This window comes from Orbicella franksi, chromosome 10, assembly GCF_964199315.1.
Source record: "Orbicella franksi chromosome 10, jaOrbFran1.1, whole genome shotgun sequence".
NCBI classification, from domain to species: Eukaryota; Metazoa; Cnidaria; class Anthozoa; order Scleractinia; family Merulinidae; genus Orbicella; species Orbicella franksi.
In genome coordinates this window covers 1,663,892-1,682,404 of record NC_138154.1, presented here as the reverse complement: position 1 = coordinate 1,682,404, position 18,513 = coordinate 1,663,892, and the positions used below count along the sequence as shown (strand labels likewise).

Below are 18,513 nucleotides of genomic sequence, written 5' to 3'. Positions count from 1 at the left end.
GCAAACTGACCACTTTCACATAGCTAGAATTATTCATTTTCAAAATAAGTGGACTTTTTAACAACTTTGAAAGTCCAATTATATGTAGAAAAGTCTGTTTTTCTGTGGGGACTATAACGAAAGCTGTCCACATGTTTTTATGATGTTGATTTATAAGTCTTTTTACCCAGGCAGTGAGGCCTGGGTTTAAATTTCAGCTCCGTTTTTTTTTTTCTTTTCCACATTCAGTCACAAATTGCTGTCTGGTCTCTAAGGCGCATGTGTCACCTGTGCATGCGTACAGCACGTGGAATTTACAGAAGTTGTCGACGTGAAAAGTTAGCACGGATGCCATGATTTCTAGGGTGATGAAATCACATGGAAACAAACATACCGTTCAAGGTAGACCAACACTATAGGACGTTAAGTGTTTTTGGAACGGGTCAGTCTGCAAGCCTTATATGAGATCAATTTACAAGCGAACATTTTGAGTGAATTTATCAAGAATCATGAAGCTATCAACCAGGGCTATCAACTCTTCAACCTGATAAAAAGCATCCTAGATGCGTCATCGTATTTTTAGATGTGGTCGTGAACCAAGTAGAATCCCAGTGTGGACTCAAGAACTTCTGAGCAACAAGAGCAGAGAGGTTAGAGAATTTGTTTGCGAATGTATCTGTTCAATTACACCTGGGTAAAACTTTCTGAGAAACTTCGTTAAGTATAATAGAGTTAAAATCTCAAACTCAACAATATTCTCTCGTTATTTTCTTGTAACAGTTATGTGTCTTTACAAGAATGAAACCCATGTAACAAATTATTGTACATTTAAGCTGAAAGAAACTAATGTATGTTGACCCCAGCAAAACAATTCTCGGCTTGCACTGTCACGCAATCCTGATGCAATAAAAAAATTATTTGAAATCCATTTAGTGGATAAAGTCAAGAAGTTCTGATGTTATAGGAGATTAATAAAGTGACACTTATGTAATTTTTAAGTCTGTGCGTTTTCCCAAACCTCAGATATTCGTCGAAATATTTTGCACACATTTACAGAGCCCAGTATGGAGCCGCTATGTTGGTGTATCTCCACGGTAAACCAACATTGCAGCCGGAAAATAGTGTAAACATCTGGAACTTACTTTGGCTATCCAGGCGACTGATTATCTGTATTGAGCAAACAAACATTTACATAAGCACTTTTCCTAATACTTTAACTTTTGAATGGGCTAAAAGTCACGAGATAACTATATGTTTTTTGACAAACACATTCGTAACTCAATGTCATGCACCGCCATAAATCTGAAATTCCAAATGTCTCGCTCGCTTGGTAAATGCAAAAACAACAACAACAACAACAGCAACAACGACAAAGGGTAAGGAAAATAGACTGAAACGTTCATAGGCTGATATGAAGACCTTGACTCATTTCACTCCCTGAAGACCTGCAAACTAGTAATAAGCTATTGATTGATTCCATGAAGTGCAATCAAAGGCAGAATAGCTTGAGCACATTGATTCGATTGAATTTCGTACGACTTCAAATGCAGAACATTAAGCTCAATTGCAATATAGCTAGTGCTTCTCAGTATAATGACTGCCTGGGTACACGCAGCAAGTGTCTAGTTTATTTCTTTGTTCTCTGGGACAATGACTTTATGCATACTTTTTTAAAGAGCGCATTTTGAAAAGAAAGAATATTTTGTGACATACCTTTTTCAGTTATTGTTGCAATTGTATATCGGCTATTGTCCAAACAATTATTCCTTATCTCTATATCACTGAAGTGTGGCTAGAACTGTTGACCCATCAATTTTCCCAATTGATCACACAGGAACTTTTTGTTCTTATTGGGGTCCCTTTATTTGACAGTACAATAGGAACATTTGCAAGAAAAAAATTAAATCAGTTGAAAGCAAGGAAGATAACAAAAGTTAAATAAACCATCATGTATGTTAGTTGTCAGGCAGGCTTCATTTCTCAGATGGCCAAGACTCTGTCATCTTTGGACTCATTTCCGGCATGTAGCCCCTGTCGTCGGCAGCCAACAGTAGCCACTACTGACTATAATATGTAGGATGCTAATCCTATTCCCAGGGTCGAAGGTGGTTATCTATAATTTAATAATTAAACGAGACTTACCTGTGAGGTGAAGTTTGATTGGAATTCTATCTCATCACCAGTCAGGAACGAAGGAGTCACATGAGAGAGCATGTGCATGCGATCAGTCAGTCTTAAACATGCGTGGCTGCAGGACAAAGGAAGGAAGGAGACGTGATAGGACAAGGGCACGTGAATAATGTCCTTACAGGGGGGGCATGTGACTCCTTCGTTCCTGACTGGTGACGAGATATAATTCCAATCAAACTTCACCTTACAGGTAAGTCTTGGTTAATTATTAAATTCTATTTTGTCCCCAGTCTTAGTCACTCCGTAGTCACATGAGACTTTAAAGCCCTGCAGTCACAAGTAATTTTGCAAACGTGGAGGCATTGCTTCAACCAGCAGCTTTAAGTACGTTCGCTAGGCTGATACCAGCTTTATGAACGGAATATGAAGTCGAAGCAGCCCATGTTCTGTGTGTCGTTAAGGTAGTCACATTTGTGCCAGGGTTGGCAAGAGTTGATTTGACCCACCTAGTGACCGTGTCTTTGCTAACAGCTCTATGTGGCTTACAAAAGCTTATTAAGAGTTTTGGTTCTGCATTATCGCGGAATGATTCTGTTATGGATATGTATTGTTTCATGGTCTCTACAACACAAAGGCGTTTGTCTTGATATGCTACAAGTTCAATAGGTTCTTGATGTTTCCCCGGTTTAATATGTTTGAGTTTCTCTCCTATGGCAAAAATATACCTGTCTGGTAATTTCTGCATAAGATTAAAGTCAAACTTGTGGATCGTTTGGCATCGTTGTCCTGTGAGAATTGCAGGTAGTGTCACCAGTTTAAAAGACAGGTGTTTCAGGTCCAGAGAAGTGACTGGAGCTAGGGTCTGCAAGTGAGACGGCACTTTGTCAAATCCCATATGTGGGTGTACTCGGGAAGTGCTGGTTTGAGTTGAAAAACACCTTTTATAAATCTACAGACCAGTGGGTATTCTCCGAAACTAATGTTGTCAGTAATTGTCATTACCGCTGATAGTGCTGATCTTGCTGTGTTGATGGCACTATAACTGAGGCCTGAATTAAACAAGGAGGTGAGGAATTCTATTCAATCTTCGACAGTAGCTTGTGGCGGGGAAGTTTTGTTGTTTTCACAGAAACGTTCCCATTTTGCGAGGAAGGTTTTACACTGCATAGGCGTACCTTGTCGCCAGGATGCCATAATTACATCCTGTGCTGCTACAGATACTCCAGTGTTGGTTAATTGTTTCCGGATAAGTTGCACACTAGTAATCAGAGGCGAGTGTGTAGTGGATGGCATGAGCTGGGATCGCTGGGGAGAGTCAGCAGGTCCTTTCGTGGTTTGAGTTCTATTGGTGCTTGAAGGAGCATTTTCATAACCTTGGGGTACCATGATTGAGTTGGCCAGTTGGGTAGTATAGATATCCCTTCCCCTTTGTCTGATGCTATTTTCTTGAGTACTGCAGGCACAATGCTAAAAGGTGGAAAGGCATAAAATTTTAAGTTATGCCAGTTGACTGCGAATGCGTCAATCGCTTCTGCAGTGGGGTCAGGCTTGAACGAGCAATAACGTGGGAACTGACAGTTAACCCTGGAAGCAAACAAGTCAATTTCTGGGTGAAATTGCAATTGCTTTAGGGCAGTTTCGAGGGAAGTTGGGTCAAGTTTCCATTCACTGGGCCCCACAGTTTTGTAGGATTCATAATCAGCGACAGTATTCTCTTTCCCTGGGATGTGTGCCGCACTAATCCAAATGCCCCGTGGTATACACCATGCGCAAATTTCCTTGGTGAGTTCATGACATGAGTGAGTGGCTAATGCCCATATGGTTGATAACAGAGACAGCTGTAGTGTTATCGATCATGAGCCTCACATGTTCATCCATTGAGTTTTTTGCAAATATTTTCAGGGCAAAAAAGGCGGCTAGTAGTTCTAGACAGTTTATGTGACACTGGGTTTCCTTAGCCGACCAGGTCCCCCTGGTTGAGGTGTTGCCGCAAGTGGCTTCCCAGCCCACATGGGAAGCATCACTGGTTATGATTAACAAGGGTGATGGGTGTGAAACTCAATTGAATGCTGATAAGATATCATTTACCCACCACCTCAGTTCATTTTTGGCAGACTCAGAAAGCGTCATAGGTCTGTCAAAATTGCTTTTATTTTCCTTAAGGGCGACCAATTTATCTTTCTCAAGGGCTCTGTACAACAGAGGTCCATGCGTTACTCCGGGAAATGTAGCAACTATTTTCCCAGTCACCTGAGCAACATCTCTGATACTGGGTTTCTGCCTTTCTAATAGGGTTCGGCAGGTCTGCTGAACTGATGTAGCTTTTTCAGCAGTCAAGTAAATTGTCATTGTGACTGTGTTTATAATGAATCCTAAAATGACCAATACCTGAGTAGGGATAAATACTGACTTATCGGGGTGAATAACAAACCCTAATGGGTCTAATTGAGAGACAGTATCAATAACATTGTGTACACAATCAGTGTACGTTCTGCCTGGGAGGATGGGATCATCGATGTAATTAGATGATATGTGACCCAATCTGTGAAGGGCTGTCATTGGTGGTTTCATTAATTTAGTGAATTTTCTAGGGCAACATGACAGTCCATTAGGCAAGCAAGTGAACTGAAAAAGCTGACCCCACCACAGGAATCTCAGATATTTCTGATGATCTCGTGCTACTGGGATGGAATAGTGTCTTTTAAGTCCAAGGAGGCTAGGAAAGAATCTTTCTCAATAAGATTGATTATACTTTTGAGCGTGTCCATCTTAAAATGTTGGTATGGAATCCACTTATTAAATTGTTTAAGATTCAGTATGATCCGATAGCTGCCATCTTTTTTCGGGCAAGTAAAGATGCTGGATAAGATCTCATCCTTGCAAGAGATAGCGGGTTCAATTATCCCCTTTGAAAGCATTTTACTTATTTCGGTATCAATAGCAGGAATGTGAAGAATGTTATTTTTGAGGCCAGCTAAGTGTTGCTCAGGTCGATAAGTGCAAGGTATGTGGACACCCGAGATGTCCCTCAAGATTTCTTGATTGGAGGTTTATTGCTTCCAAGCCTCCATGGAATTTCCAAGCCCACCGGCTTGGTAAAGTTCGCAACACCAGAGATAATATGCTCTTAAGCTTGGTACAAAATCTTCAAATTTGCTTACCATTTGTTTGATTCTCTCAAACTCGGCTAGCACTTGTCATTGTCTTTCGAAGGCCAGGTGTGTTGTTTTTTCTGGTGAAATGGCCGTTGGCCCTTCCCTAAAAAAGGGCGCGAATTGTCCCTTTCACGTGTGGAGTCAAATTTTTGGCCAAAGCAGCCCGTAGCTCTGGGTTGCAATTTAGTTGTCGAACCTAGCTTGTTTGCCAGTTTGCTTGTATCCTGAACATCATGAGCTCGTTTAGCTAGGTCATCCCCAAACAGTAACTTGGCGTTTGGAATCTCAGCTTACAAAGAAGATAATATTCTGGTTTTAGGGTCGGTTTGATCTGTTTCCTGCGTAAAAGGAAAAGTTCATTTGCAGCATGACCCAGCAACGCTACGGTGTCAATGCTATACGTAGCTAGTCGTCATGCGTGTAGAGGTTCCACTTTTGAAAAAATCCTGTTTGTTTGTATGCTGTGTTGCCAAAACTGCTTAAGACGTTTTTAAGAAGGCTCGGGGAGAAAATCATAACTTTGCTTGCATTTAAGATAAGCGACTAGTTTTTAGTTCTATGAAAAGAACAAAGAATTATCTAGTAATTCTGAAAACAATATGTCGTTTTGTTAAATGTGTGAGTTTTTAGCAAGTATCGCGTGACCACCAAAATTTGAGGTTTCAGTTTTCGGTTTTGGGTGGTTTTTGGACTGCCTTTAAAAAATTTGTCAAAAAATAAAGAAAGCGAATCTGGCAAAATAAAGGCCATTCATTGCATATGTAGCTCAACTTGTGTAGAAAAAATGAGCGCAATCCATTTACCACCAAAATTTGAGTGGTCGATTCTCACATGGACACGCTCTTAATTGCTGAACTATAGCTGCTTCAGCCTGTAATAAGTCTTCATCTTCAACATCTTGGTCTGGGGGCAATGGTTTGAAGTAAAGAGCGTTGATGTCAAAGGATTCCACAGCTTCCGAGTATTCTCTCTTTGTCATCTCCCACATTTCTCTCTTTTCTCTTTTTCTGGCTATAAAGGAGGTCCACCATTCCATGTCAGCCCCAGTTAAACGAGACCTCAGGTGATCCAATGCCCTTTCCATGGTCTTGGGCATTGCATTTTTGGTGTCTTCTGGTCTGAGGAAGGAAGGATATCTAGGAGGCATATCTTTCATAATGACAAATGGTTCTTCCCTGGGTAACAGGGTTCAACACTGCGACTGTATCAGCTGCATTTGCGATTAAAACTTCAGCAGTCACACCTTTGCAACCAGTCATCACCTAAATTAATAAAGAAATACAAATTTGAGAATTTTGTCCCACTTGTGGAGATTTGAAAATGTAAAGGCAAAATCCTGCTCAAGTTCCAAACAACACAACTTAAAAAAAACACAATTTACTCGATGAGATGCCAGTATAGCCTTTCTGTTATAAACAAGTAGGTACTTCATGTATGGGGACTGATTTCTACCACAAAAAACTGAATGTCATTTCCAATAGCCCTTTTCATGGTTAATTTTTCTCATTTGCATAACAATGTAATCCAACGTGGATGCAAGGCAATTTCAGGCTAAAACTACAAAATAGCCCAAAATTGCCTCATACATGCTAGATTTTATTGTAATGCAAATGAGCAAAGGTAACCGTGGAAAGTGCTATTTTTGCAGCCTCTAAATTCCTGGGAATTTGACAGGAATTATGCAAAAATGGGCAACTTTTTTTAGGAAAGCATTATAACAATAGTACTGTGCAACAAAATTGCAAGCCTGGAAACTAGATAGATAACAATTATAAAGAGTTCCAGAAATTAAGATGTTTGGCAGTTTGGCTGGAACTGTGCACGCACACCACATTTGATCGCTGTGAAGATTTCCACTATTTCGAAATTTCTTCCTGTTTGCCTGTATTTTCTGTGTTGTCTAGCTTGCCTACGTCGGCGGTTTATTTGGGTAGTGCACACAATCGATCAAACATGAACCCATGCCTCCAGTGCTAACCCTGAAAACAAGCATGGCAGCTTTTCAGTGGCACATGAGTTTGTTCCAAGATTCTGATATCTTTCTGTTTTGGCTTGATTTCGACTTCTTTAAAGATATTTCTCACAGTCAAACATAGACTTTGCTGTTTTGAGGTACAAGTGGAACAGAAAGGTAAATGTATCGAAAATGTCAATGTATGTTTACTAATTAAGAGCTTGGTGTATTTAGCGAGGGAAAATGTCACAGGGATTTCCCATCATTAAGAGACAATTAATGATTGTTTTTCATTTATTGAATTTTAACTTGAGTACAAATTATCATTTAACAGGATTATTTGTGTGGATTGCATGTTTTTGAATTCGATCTAAAGTTGTAATTTACGATCTTGATTGTGTCGTCAAAGTAATTCAGAAACTGTTTTTCAGACATTAGCATGAAGAAAAGCTGCTGAAAGGTGATAAAATCAAAGAGTTATTAATTACTTAATAATTAACTTATGCTTTGCAACTAAATTTTTATAATTTGCAACTATTTTTTCTTAACTGGACGCTAAAATGTAGCTTTACTTTTTTACATTTTAAGTCCTGGGTAACCATTCCTTGTGCTCCCCGCCAGACAGAAGATGGTATACCATTTCCACCTCACCTGTCCCATTTTTTGTAAAACAAAAAATGTGACTGGTGCCATGATGTTGAAAGGTAGAGATGTATGGGCGTATCTACGACTTCAGGTTGTAAATGTTGTCCACGTACACTGTTGATGGTTTTGGGGTGTAACTGGATGGTAAGAGCCTGATATGTATTTCTTAATAAATTGCTTGTCAACTCTATTTTTAAAAGCACGCGCTATATATTGAGCCTTACAGCTGGTCCGGAATTTATCTCCACTAATAATCCGGAGTTTTTATAGCTACAATGATGTACCTTTTGCACCATCTGCCTGCTGTTTTAGTTACAACTTTACCTCTAAGTTTATGTTGCTGTGGGCAGGCTCCACCAAATCAGTTTCAGCCAAGTAGTCTTGAAGTTAACCGACTGCTGAGCATGGCTGAAAATGATGGAGATGTTGTTGCGTGCTGCATCGCCAGGCTCAAAAATATGGAGGGGGAATTGGGACAAAAATGCCATTGAATCACATTTCATGCCATTGGATCATCGATGCTATGTCATTGGATCAAACATCGTTCTATCCAACAATATTTTTCATGTCATTGGATCGTATGTCATTCTATCGGACCATATTTTTCATGTCATTGGATTGAACCTCATGCCATTGGATCAGACTTCATGCCATTGGATCGGACTTCATGTCATTGGATCAAACTTCATGTCATTGGGTCGAACTTCATGCCATTGGATCAAACTTCATGTCATTGGATCGAACTTCATGTCATTGGATCGAACTTCATGTCATTGGATCAAACTTCATGTCATTGGATCGAACTTCATGTCATTGGATCAAACTTCATGTCATTGGATCGGACTTCATGCCATTGGATCGCATTTCATGTCATTGGATCGAACTTCATGTCATTGGATCAAACTTCATGTCATTGGATCAAACTTCATGTCATTGGATTGGACTTCATGCCATTGGATCGGACTTCATGTTATTGGATCGAACTTCATGTCATTGGATCGAACTTCATGCCATTGGATCGGACTTCATGCCATTGGATCAGACTTTATGTTATTGGATCATGCATCATTCTAATGGACGCTGTGGGTGCTGTCCTTTACGTCACTTAATCGGAATTTATGTAATCGGATCAGAATTCATGTCTTTGGATCATACATCATTCTATCAGACCATAATACCTCCTGTGTCACAATATCTTTGTTTCATTTGATCTTACATTATTTAAGCGCCCAAATCCTCATGTCGGCAAGTGCATTATAATACGGTACTTTATAAATATCATACAAGAAGTACCTGCCTAAAAATTGTCTCCCAGGGTGCTTTTCAGGCATAATTTTTAAAAATGGCGGCCACTGAGGAGGGTCAGCATCAAACGGTACGAGAACTGATAGTAAACAACGTGAAAACCGTTCTTGTCGATGTTATAAATCGGCTCAATTTGAATACAGGTCTTGATTATAGCTTATATAAGGTTGAATGGCTATGTTCACTGATTTTGAGACTGGGTGGAATGTTTGAAGAAAAATTGCTCCCAAACTTGCTTCAAGCTCGCCACCTAATATTACAGATGGTGAATGAGGATTCCTTCGACGACTACAATACTACGAGAGCAGTGATAGCAACTGGAAGTAAAGGAAGGCCGAAACTCGACATCAGCCGAAACCAGCTAGAGTATTATCTTGAGAAAGGTTTTAAGGGTGCTGACATAGCCAAGATGCTTAGAGTCAGTGATAAAACAGTGTACAGAAGACTCCATGAACTTGGAATCTCGGTTCGTGCAAGTTATTCAAGTATGAGTGAAGCAGAATTAGATGCTGTCATCCAGGATATACTTCATAATTTCCCAAATTGTGGGTACAAGTCCGTGCATGACCATCTCCTGTCCAAGGGCCACAAAATTCAAGAAGAAAGAATCAGAGAAGCAATGAGAAGAGTTGACCCTCAAGGTAATATATCAATGTCAAGACAGTAAGAGAAGAGGTGGGAGGTGGGTCATTAATACAGAAGAACCCCAATTAAGCAGCCACCCTCCGGGAAAGGACAAGTGGCTTAAAAATGTTGCATGTATTTTCAATCAAGTTGTTAACAATTAGAAGGTTTCACACCTTTTCCTTTGGGTTGCTTGTCATCATGTTGTTGGCACTGCTGTCAGAGGTCTCCAGATTCGTGTGACACACAGAAGATCTTACAATGTAAGGGCCCCTTTAGCCCTTTGGCACATGGATGGTCACCATAAACTGGTGAGGTATGTGTATTTGCCAAAATTGAAAAACAATATTTCACCATGAAAACAGCTCGTGTTTCTTTCAAGGGTGAATTAATGAATTAATGAATTCGTTTCCGGAAATTTGATTATATTCATTGCTTTAATATTCCATTCTTGAAGTGAATATTTCAACATTGAATGGCGACTTGATTGTTGATTGGATTGTTGTCTGGCTTCACGCAATAAGCATGTGGGAATTTGGCCACAATTTGGATAATTTTGACTGCAACTGGTAAACTGTCATATGTCACACACTGTTTTCTCATCATTTTGTTTGTCACTTGCTTTTCTTAACCCTCTCATGATAAAAAACAGAGAGGCAGAGATTTTAGTGCACTCAAAAGGCTCAAACTGCTGCTGGCAGAAGAGAAAGTGGGGAAAATGTTACCCAGTTTTTGTTTTTATGGAAATTAGGGATATTTTGTTGCACTAAGTCAGGCATCATGAAATCAACATTTTTGTTTTGAATCAAGTTGCCATTTCAACATTGAAATATTCCTTTCAAAAATAGAATACCGTAAATGAATTCATTAATTCACCATTGATAGGAACACTTGAGGTGTTTTGTTTATTTGCTATTTTCTCCTTTTGTACATCATGTCCATGTTGCTTTTTAGGTGGAAATTTGTCATACATGGGTGTATTGATGGATTTTCTAGAAATATCGTTTCTTCGATGCAATGGAAACAATCAGGCTGACACTGTCCTTGACTTGTTCTTGGAAGCCGTCAATGTCCATGGTCTGCCATCACAAGTAAGATCAGATCATGGAGTGGAAAATGTGAATGTTGTTGGTACATGCTTACTCACCCAACAAGAGGACCAGGAAGGGGGAGTATAATCACTGGGCCAAGTGTACACAATCAATGGATAGAACGATTGTGGAGAGACTTGTTTGCAAGCTGTATCTACATTTATTATTCAGTATTCTACTTTCTTGAGGAATCTGGGCATTTCGAGTTGTCCTACAACATCCACGTGTTCTGTTTGCATTACACATTTCTACCAAGAATAAATCAGCACCTCCATGATTTTGCAAGTTCCTGGAATGATCACCCAATCAGAACTGCAAGAAACAAAACACCAAACCAGCTTTGGATAATTGGTTTAATTGACAATGAAAGAGTCATGGAAGTTTCTATGGAGCAACAGGTGGGAGAGCTTTCTTATCTTATTTCCCTCAACATTTGTAGGCCAATGACAATCTCTTTGAAATGGCTTAAGGATGTTCAGCGTTAAAATATTATATACCTCCCCATCTTCAGAATTCTATACAGGAATTCTAGTACACAGCTTCGTTGATGAATAACTTTTGTATGTATAAATTTACTAGCATTCTTCGTGAATGCTGTTCACTGATTGGCTTTGCTACTATCTATTGTTGTTGATTGTAAGTAGCAGTTATCGAGAAAATGGCACCTGCTTCTTCCTGTTTGCAAAATGTTTTTAGTGACTGTAAAGATTTGGATAGTCTTGTTGTTAGTTTTGAGCATCTAGTTGCTTTATACCAAAACAATAAGATTATTCACTTGATTATTAGATCCTGTTATAGTTGACTTGGGCTTTGCCCTCATCAACTATCACACAAAAGAAATCTCATGCTCATAATCTAATTGTTAAGTAGAATTTAGAAAGATTATCAAAGAAAACAAATTGAGATTGCTTTACACGTCTCTTAAAAATTCAGTCCCATCAAAGTGAAAGCTACCCAATTTCTAATCCATTGTGGCCAATAATTATTTTAAAATTATTTAGTGGAAGATTTTCTCTTTGGGATGTTTTTGTGTATCTAGACAACAGACAGGTTTATTATAATAATTTCATCGGTTATTGTGGCATATTTTTGTGCTAATGGAGAATTCAGCAGGCTAAAATATATTTTATCTCACTGCCGTGGACCAATCAGAAACAAGAAAGTAACAAAGCTAGCCAATCAGAGCTGCAAATGAGGGCAATCTATGAAGACTATCACCCATCTGTAATTTCCTGTTCTTTTCATTCATTTTGTATAAATCTTGCCTTAGCAGAATTGGGATGACTATGGCATAGACTGTGATGGGCCCCTTCCAGAGAGTTGTCGAGATGAAGGAGGCTGTGATCATCCCGAATATTCCGAACCCACTAACAGACAGTGATTATCATGACCTGATCCATGCCATAAATCCAATGCAGAATGACAATAGTTATGGGATTGATGTGTACTTGAGTGCTTGCAACTTTGTTGCGGAGAGACTCTCATTGCAGTGAACAGTCAATCTCTGGCCATGACTGGCAGGAGGTGTTAGGAGTCTAAATTTGTGATTCAGAAGTTTAGTCAGAGAACAAATTTGAGAGAAAATAACCCTCTAAAACCAAATCCTGGGAATATTGTGTTCTGGCATGCCAGTTCCAGCACTAAACCAGAGCAATGATAACTGTGTTTACTGTTATCTCAGTGCTAATCAAGATACAGTTTAGCAAATACTTGTTTCTCTTTTATTGATGACAAATCAACTCATTATCAACTCATTGCACTAGGCACCTACTGGTATCTGTGTGTTTCTAACAAAGAAGTAATGTTGTGTAAATCCTATTTTATCTGGTATAAATGACCTACTGGGTACTTCCCACCAATTTAACTACATGTATGTATCCCATGTCATTTTAATCACATGATTCATATTTGAATGCCAATGTGGCTTTTTACATAAAAAAGCTCTAATAAAACTGGAACCTAAAAATTTATAACTTGAAAATCTCTGAACAACAAGAAAACAACTAAAATTTACCATTTCAACTGAAATGCAATAACACAGGCCTTTTACATGCAATTAAAACCATCATATGATATCCTTATATTTCTGAATTTCAACATTGCAAAAACAAACACAACAGTGAAAATTGTACCCTTGTATGATAAAGACACATTCATGCAAATGAAAATCCTTTTGACCCATATCGGATTGCAGTGTCCATGCAATTCATGAACTCCTGATATGTATTATGGCCAATGGGAAGCAATAAAGACATGAAACAACACTCTGATGTTGGTAACTTGCTGCTCTCATTTGTATTAAACTTAACCACCAAGATCTCTTTTCGTGGAGGTAGGAAATCCCATCCAGTCCAGAAGCAGCACAAGTCATTCAGTTGTGTCTCACCTGCAAGTTTAAGGGAAACATCCATGACCAAATTATTTTTTAGTGTAATGATTATTGTTAGTGGACACTGGTTGTGTTCTATTGCAGTTTTATGAATGTGTTTGGTTCCCTCATAATTGACATTGAAGTCTATTTTTGTTAAATTTTACAGTTATGTTGCAGACCATTAATGGACACAGACCTTGATGAACAACACTTCCTTTAACCCTGCCCCAGAGAGTCTAAGACCAACATGTTATTGCCATCATCACTCTAACACCTATTATCTTTTTTGAAGAAGGTGAAACCAAATGAAAAAAAAACTTCCAATGTGAAGTTATTTTTTAATGTACCCACTTTGATATCAGATAAATACCTTCCTTTCTTTGGGTAATTTCCTGCACATATTGCTCAAACAATTCTTGCCTGGACTTCTTTCTTTCCACTTTCATTGTCATGGGTAACTTTAGCCAGGAATTCTGTAGCAGATATGTGCTTTGCAGCATGAGGCGGAAAAACAATCTCTACCAGTGATAGCTACTGGGTTAGGAAGCTTTGCAACGTCACCTCATTCATTCCTGCTACAATTTGAATAATAATAATAATAATGATAATAATGATGATAATAATAATAATTAATAACATTACTAAATAATAATAATTTTAATTTCAATAATAATAAAAGAGTTAAATGTAGGAATCATTACATTTAAACACATGCAGACTGCTACTGGTATTCCATTTTCCAGGATTCAAAAACCTTCAAAAACCAGCACATCAAAGGTGTACTATACATGTAATCTTGCAACAAATTTTAGCCCTGTTTCTTGGCATCTTCAGGACAATGTTCATTCAATCACAAGCTACAAAAGCATGACAACTCAGTGTCTTATCTGGGCCACATTCTGAAAGTACATGTGTAAAACATTCAATATGCTAATAAATACACCGCAGATAAAATAATCTTGTCATTACCGGTATTACCTTTAGACATGTCATCCAGCTCACGTTTTCTCTTATCAATTACAAAGTACCAAAGCAGTCCTTGAATTAGGACATCTCTACCACTGCAGAGAAGTTCAGGTTCCAAACCAGCCTCCATCATGTAGGTAGCTAGGTTTGCTCTTATTTCATCTGAAATCTTTTCATCAGCATTCCACTGTTGTAACTGTTGTATCCAAACAAAGATCTGTTACATCCAAGCTTTAATTTAAAGTCAAAATATCTGTTTAAAATAAATTTGTCTTTTTGCATGCACTTAAAAAACATGACCATCCCAACTGTGCTTTGAAGTGTAAAATCTGTCATTACTTAATTCCTCATTGACATAATCCTCTAGCAATGTCTTAAAAAAATAAAAGGAACAAAACCTCAATATTATTTCTCAGTCCTTATACATGTACTCTGATATGGTGGCATGTCATGTCACCCTCTTGGATACCCTAGATTATTGTCCCAAAGGCTTGGGTTCTTGTATGCTGTCTTCAGCAAGATGTCCATGATCACATTCAGAGTAAGAAAACATGGAAATTGAGGTGTTATCCATTGATGAATAGGGAAGAAAACTATATGGGTAGCTTAAAAGATAGATGACTTTAGTGTACACGTAACCTGCACTAGCTTTCACTGTATTAAGCTTTAGAAAAAATAATTAGCAACTATTCCATGAGTGCAAATGCTTGTTTTGTTAAAAAACACCCAAGGAATTGCGATATTTGAGTTCCCTGCCTGTTCTTCGCTGACACTTATACCTAAGGTACCATATTTGTGTTTCATGGTATATTAGCCCATTTCCCACAATGGCTAAGCCAATTAAAACTCTGGAATTGCGTTAACCAATAATCCAGTTTTAAATATAATTATTATAAAAGAAAATTATTTCAAACCCTAACAAACCTCTTGTCTGGTCTCCCACAGGATAAGATCAGGAAGATCCTCCAGTACTATTGGGGGAGGATTCTTTGCTAGGTCATCATGAGACCAGTAGTGCTTTGCCACGGGAGAGAGTCCATAAACACCAGGCCCTCCATGTAATATGGAGTGACCAATTATCTTGCCAATGGTGGTATATGCTCCCATCTGCTGCTCAATCTGGTTGTGTATGGGAAGTAAATGGTCAAGCTCTCCTTCAAAGAACAAAATGGGTCTCCCTTCACCATGAATTCCTTCTTGTAGAATCTTCATGGCACAGACAAGAAAACTCCCTAACTGGCCCTGCACCAACTCCTTCACCTTCAAACCGCACCCTGGGTGGTACTCTCAAGTTCTTTCGGGGGTCTTTATACAAACCCAAAATATCATTTTTGAGCTCTTCATTTCCTTCCATTCTGCTGACAAAGAAATGCTCTCTTGGTTTATCCCTTTGCATGTTGCTTCTCTGAAAATCTTCTTAGGCATCCATGGGACTTTAAGTCTGGGTATAAGTTCTCATCTTTTCTGGTGTTGTTTTTGATGTGAATGCTGGGGTTAAAAGATCAACGTTGCTGTTGTGGTCCTCATAACCTAAAAAATTGTAATACAGCAAGAGAGGTAAAAATTACTATAATGAAAACAGTCATCACGACAATGAGTGATCTTGTCTAAGCTGGCTGCCTACTGTGAATTTTGACTTCAAAAAATTAGGTATTTTGGTCCAAATGGCCCTTTATAGAAGGGGTTGCTAACCAAATTTGCTTGCTCAGGTGGGTTCAGCTGTATGTAAATAAGTTTTCCTGTAGCTGGATAAATCTCAATACTCGCTATTAGGGATTATTTTCTGTTCCTTTTTTCTTAATTTTCTAAAAGAAATTTTGTAAAGACCGAGCCGGAAGTTATGTTACACGTAAGAGTGAACCAGAAGTTATGTTACACGTAAGAGTGAACCAGAAGTTATGTTACATGTAAGAGTGAACCAGAAGTTATGTTACACGTGCAGGGCGATTGACAGTTCAAAAATAAAAGTCCCTGGATTTTGGGGAGAAGCGCTTATGCCATCAGAAAAAAAAAATTGTGTGGATGTTTTGCACTTTTTACGGGAATTTCGTTTAAAATCTTGACTTTGTTGGAATTAATTTGGAGTGGAAAATTTATGAACCTAAGGAGAAACACTCACCGTTTACCATGTCTGGTATTTCAAGAAATAATCCTAACAACTCCTGTGCAGCAAGGTTGACATCTCCATTGTTATTGAACAATGATTGAGAGATCTGCTGCAAAGTTGCATCTGGACATAACTCCCTCAACATGTCAGTACTGCTGCCTACATTGCCAGTTGATAATGCAGAAATGGTGGATGGACACTGAGTCAGACCATATTTACAATCTCGTCATTCTAATGATTGGCACAGGAAGAAATTAAGTCAACATTAACAAATATTGTCTATAATAGCTGCAAGATACTTTCCCATCATTTTCCAGCCCTTTATACCTAGATGCGTCAGTACTACCACTCTTTATTGGTTGCTGATACAATAATAGTATGAAACAAATACCCAATCAAGGATAACCAACTTGTGATCATTTTCAGATAAGAGGTCACCATAACAACAGCTGAGTTATGATAGGTTATTGAGTTATTATCAGCATGCCATGTTACAACTTTTTAGCAACGTATCAAAAATTCTTTCAGATTGAGGACATTCCCAGAGCTTTCAATAATTTCATTTACTTTTCAGCCACAGACCTTTTTACCTTTTTTTACTTAATGAAAATTATATGGCAGCTTTTGATAAATGGGTTCATGAGCCCATGTTAACTATAATATTAATTTCTTTCAATCACACCTTTCCTCTTCAGATTGATCTCTGCATCTATCTACTGCTGGACCTTCAAATACTACTGGTGCCTAATAAAATAATGCAAATAATAACAATGACAAAAACCATAACAATTATGACAATAAGTAAATTGATTCAAACAGTTGATTAATAACTATAGTATCAGTACTGAAACAAATACACCAACCAAAATAAATAAAAAGAATAACAATTTTTTTATACACTGAAACCTGTGATCAGTGATTGAGTCATTGCTTAAGGAAATCCCTGAGCTTATTTAGAATCACCTTTCTCAAAGTAGGGAGTGCTGATGTTCCATCTCTGGAAGAAAAGTATACGTCATGAATGTTACACTTTGAAATCTAGCATACACTGCAGGTGCTATATAACTATGCTGTAAAACGTAAGTACAGCTGGCTACTTTTTGACTATTTGAGGATAATCACTTAAGCTGGAATAATTAACTTTCTGCATCAGAGCATCAACATAGTTTGGAGAATTCAGTTCTCAAATAATGAATTAATTATCAACTAATGCTCCAGTTAAGTTAATGTTTTGTGCCAAATTCAGTTTACCAAATCAGCCTTAAAAAAAAAGTACTGAAATAATATATGTTGGAAAAATAAAGAAGTATATTAAATATTGTTCAAATATTGGGATTGAAGCTGAAGATTAATACATAATTTATATCAAGTCAAAAGGATGCACATTGACTTTTTCTCTGTACTTTACCTTGATAAAGCCAGTGGGGTCATTTTGGATTCACATACATCAACCTAAAATGTACAAGTGAAGTCATTAAAAAGTACGTCATTTAGCACACAAACTCTGATGTGTGATCAAGTTCCATTGTCAATGGCACTTATTACAGTATTCACATTGTAATACTCAAAATCAACACTAACATTTAGTTCATCAACAATCTATGTAAGGTGTACAGACTAATTCAACTGTTTTTAATTGTCATTGATACAATGGGATGATACCTTTTCATCAATCACATCTCTGCAAAACAAAACAAAACAAAAAATACTGAGAACCCAGTCCCGTGTTTGTTTTTTAAGTTAATGTATTTTACATAGGTGTCCCCCTTTACAGACATTCTGATCACTGAAGCTGAAAAAAATGTCACATTTTTTAAATACTGACAATGATTAATATCATCAGGCAACCTTTTGGCTTCACATAATTTATTGTGTGATCCAAAAGTTTGTTTATACTCTTTAACACCAAATGACTTCCATTCTACCCCCTATGGATAGATTCATTTACCTTGAGAATCCGCCTCCTCAGACCTGTTGGTGTTCTCTCACCTGGGCCATAGCAATCATCAAATTACAGTTCAAAACTTAACCTTTGGAGAAAGCGCAGCCTAAAAAAAGATATATACTACTGTTAATTTAACACCACGTAACACTTAAAATATTTTCCCCATCATTCATAAATGTTACCTCAGGCACATCTGGCTCCTCATCTAGGTCAGCTTGGAGAGGATGAATGTAGGCAACAG

At 38.0% G+C, this 18,513-nt stretch overlaps 1 protein-coding gene across 2 annotated transcripts; it reads left to right on the top strand.

Moving 5' to 3' along the window:
- The first annotated feature begins 9,205 nt into the window (after positions 1-9,205).
- On the top strand, positions 9,206-13,833 carry LOC145501358 (uncharacterized). Of its 2 annotated transcripts, XR_014051227.1 has the most exons (3): positions 9,206-9,809; positions 10,747-11,281; positions 12,157-13,833. XR_014051227.1 is itself a non-coding variant. In XM_081480846.1 (2 exons), exons 1-2 carry the CDS (start codon positions 9,206-9,208, stop codon positions 10,968-10,970), a joined length of 828 nt encoding a protein of 275 aa, XP_081336972.1. In that variant the 3' UTR covers positions 10,971-13,833. The 2 variants fall into 2 exon arrangements, 1 of the variants encoding a protein (XP_081336972.1); XM_081480846.1 differs by having other exon boundaries at positions 10,747-13,833.
- The last annotated feature ends 4,680 nt before the right edge of the window (positions 13,834-18,513 follow it).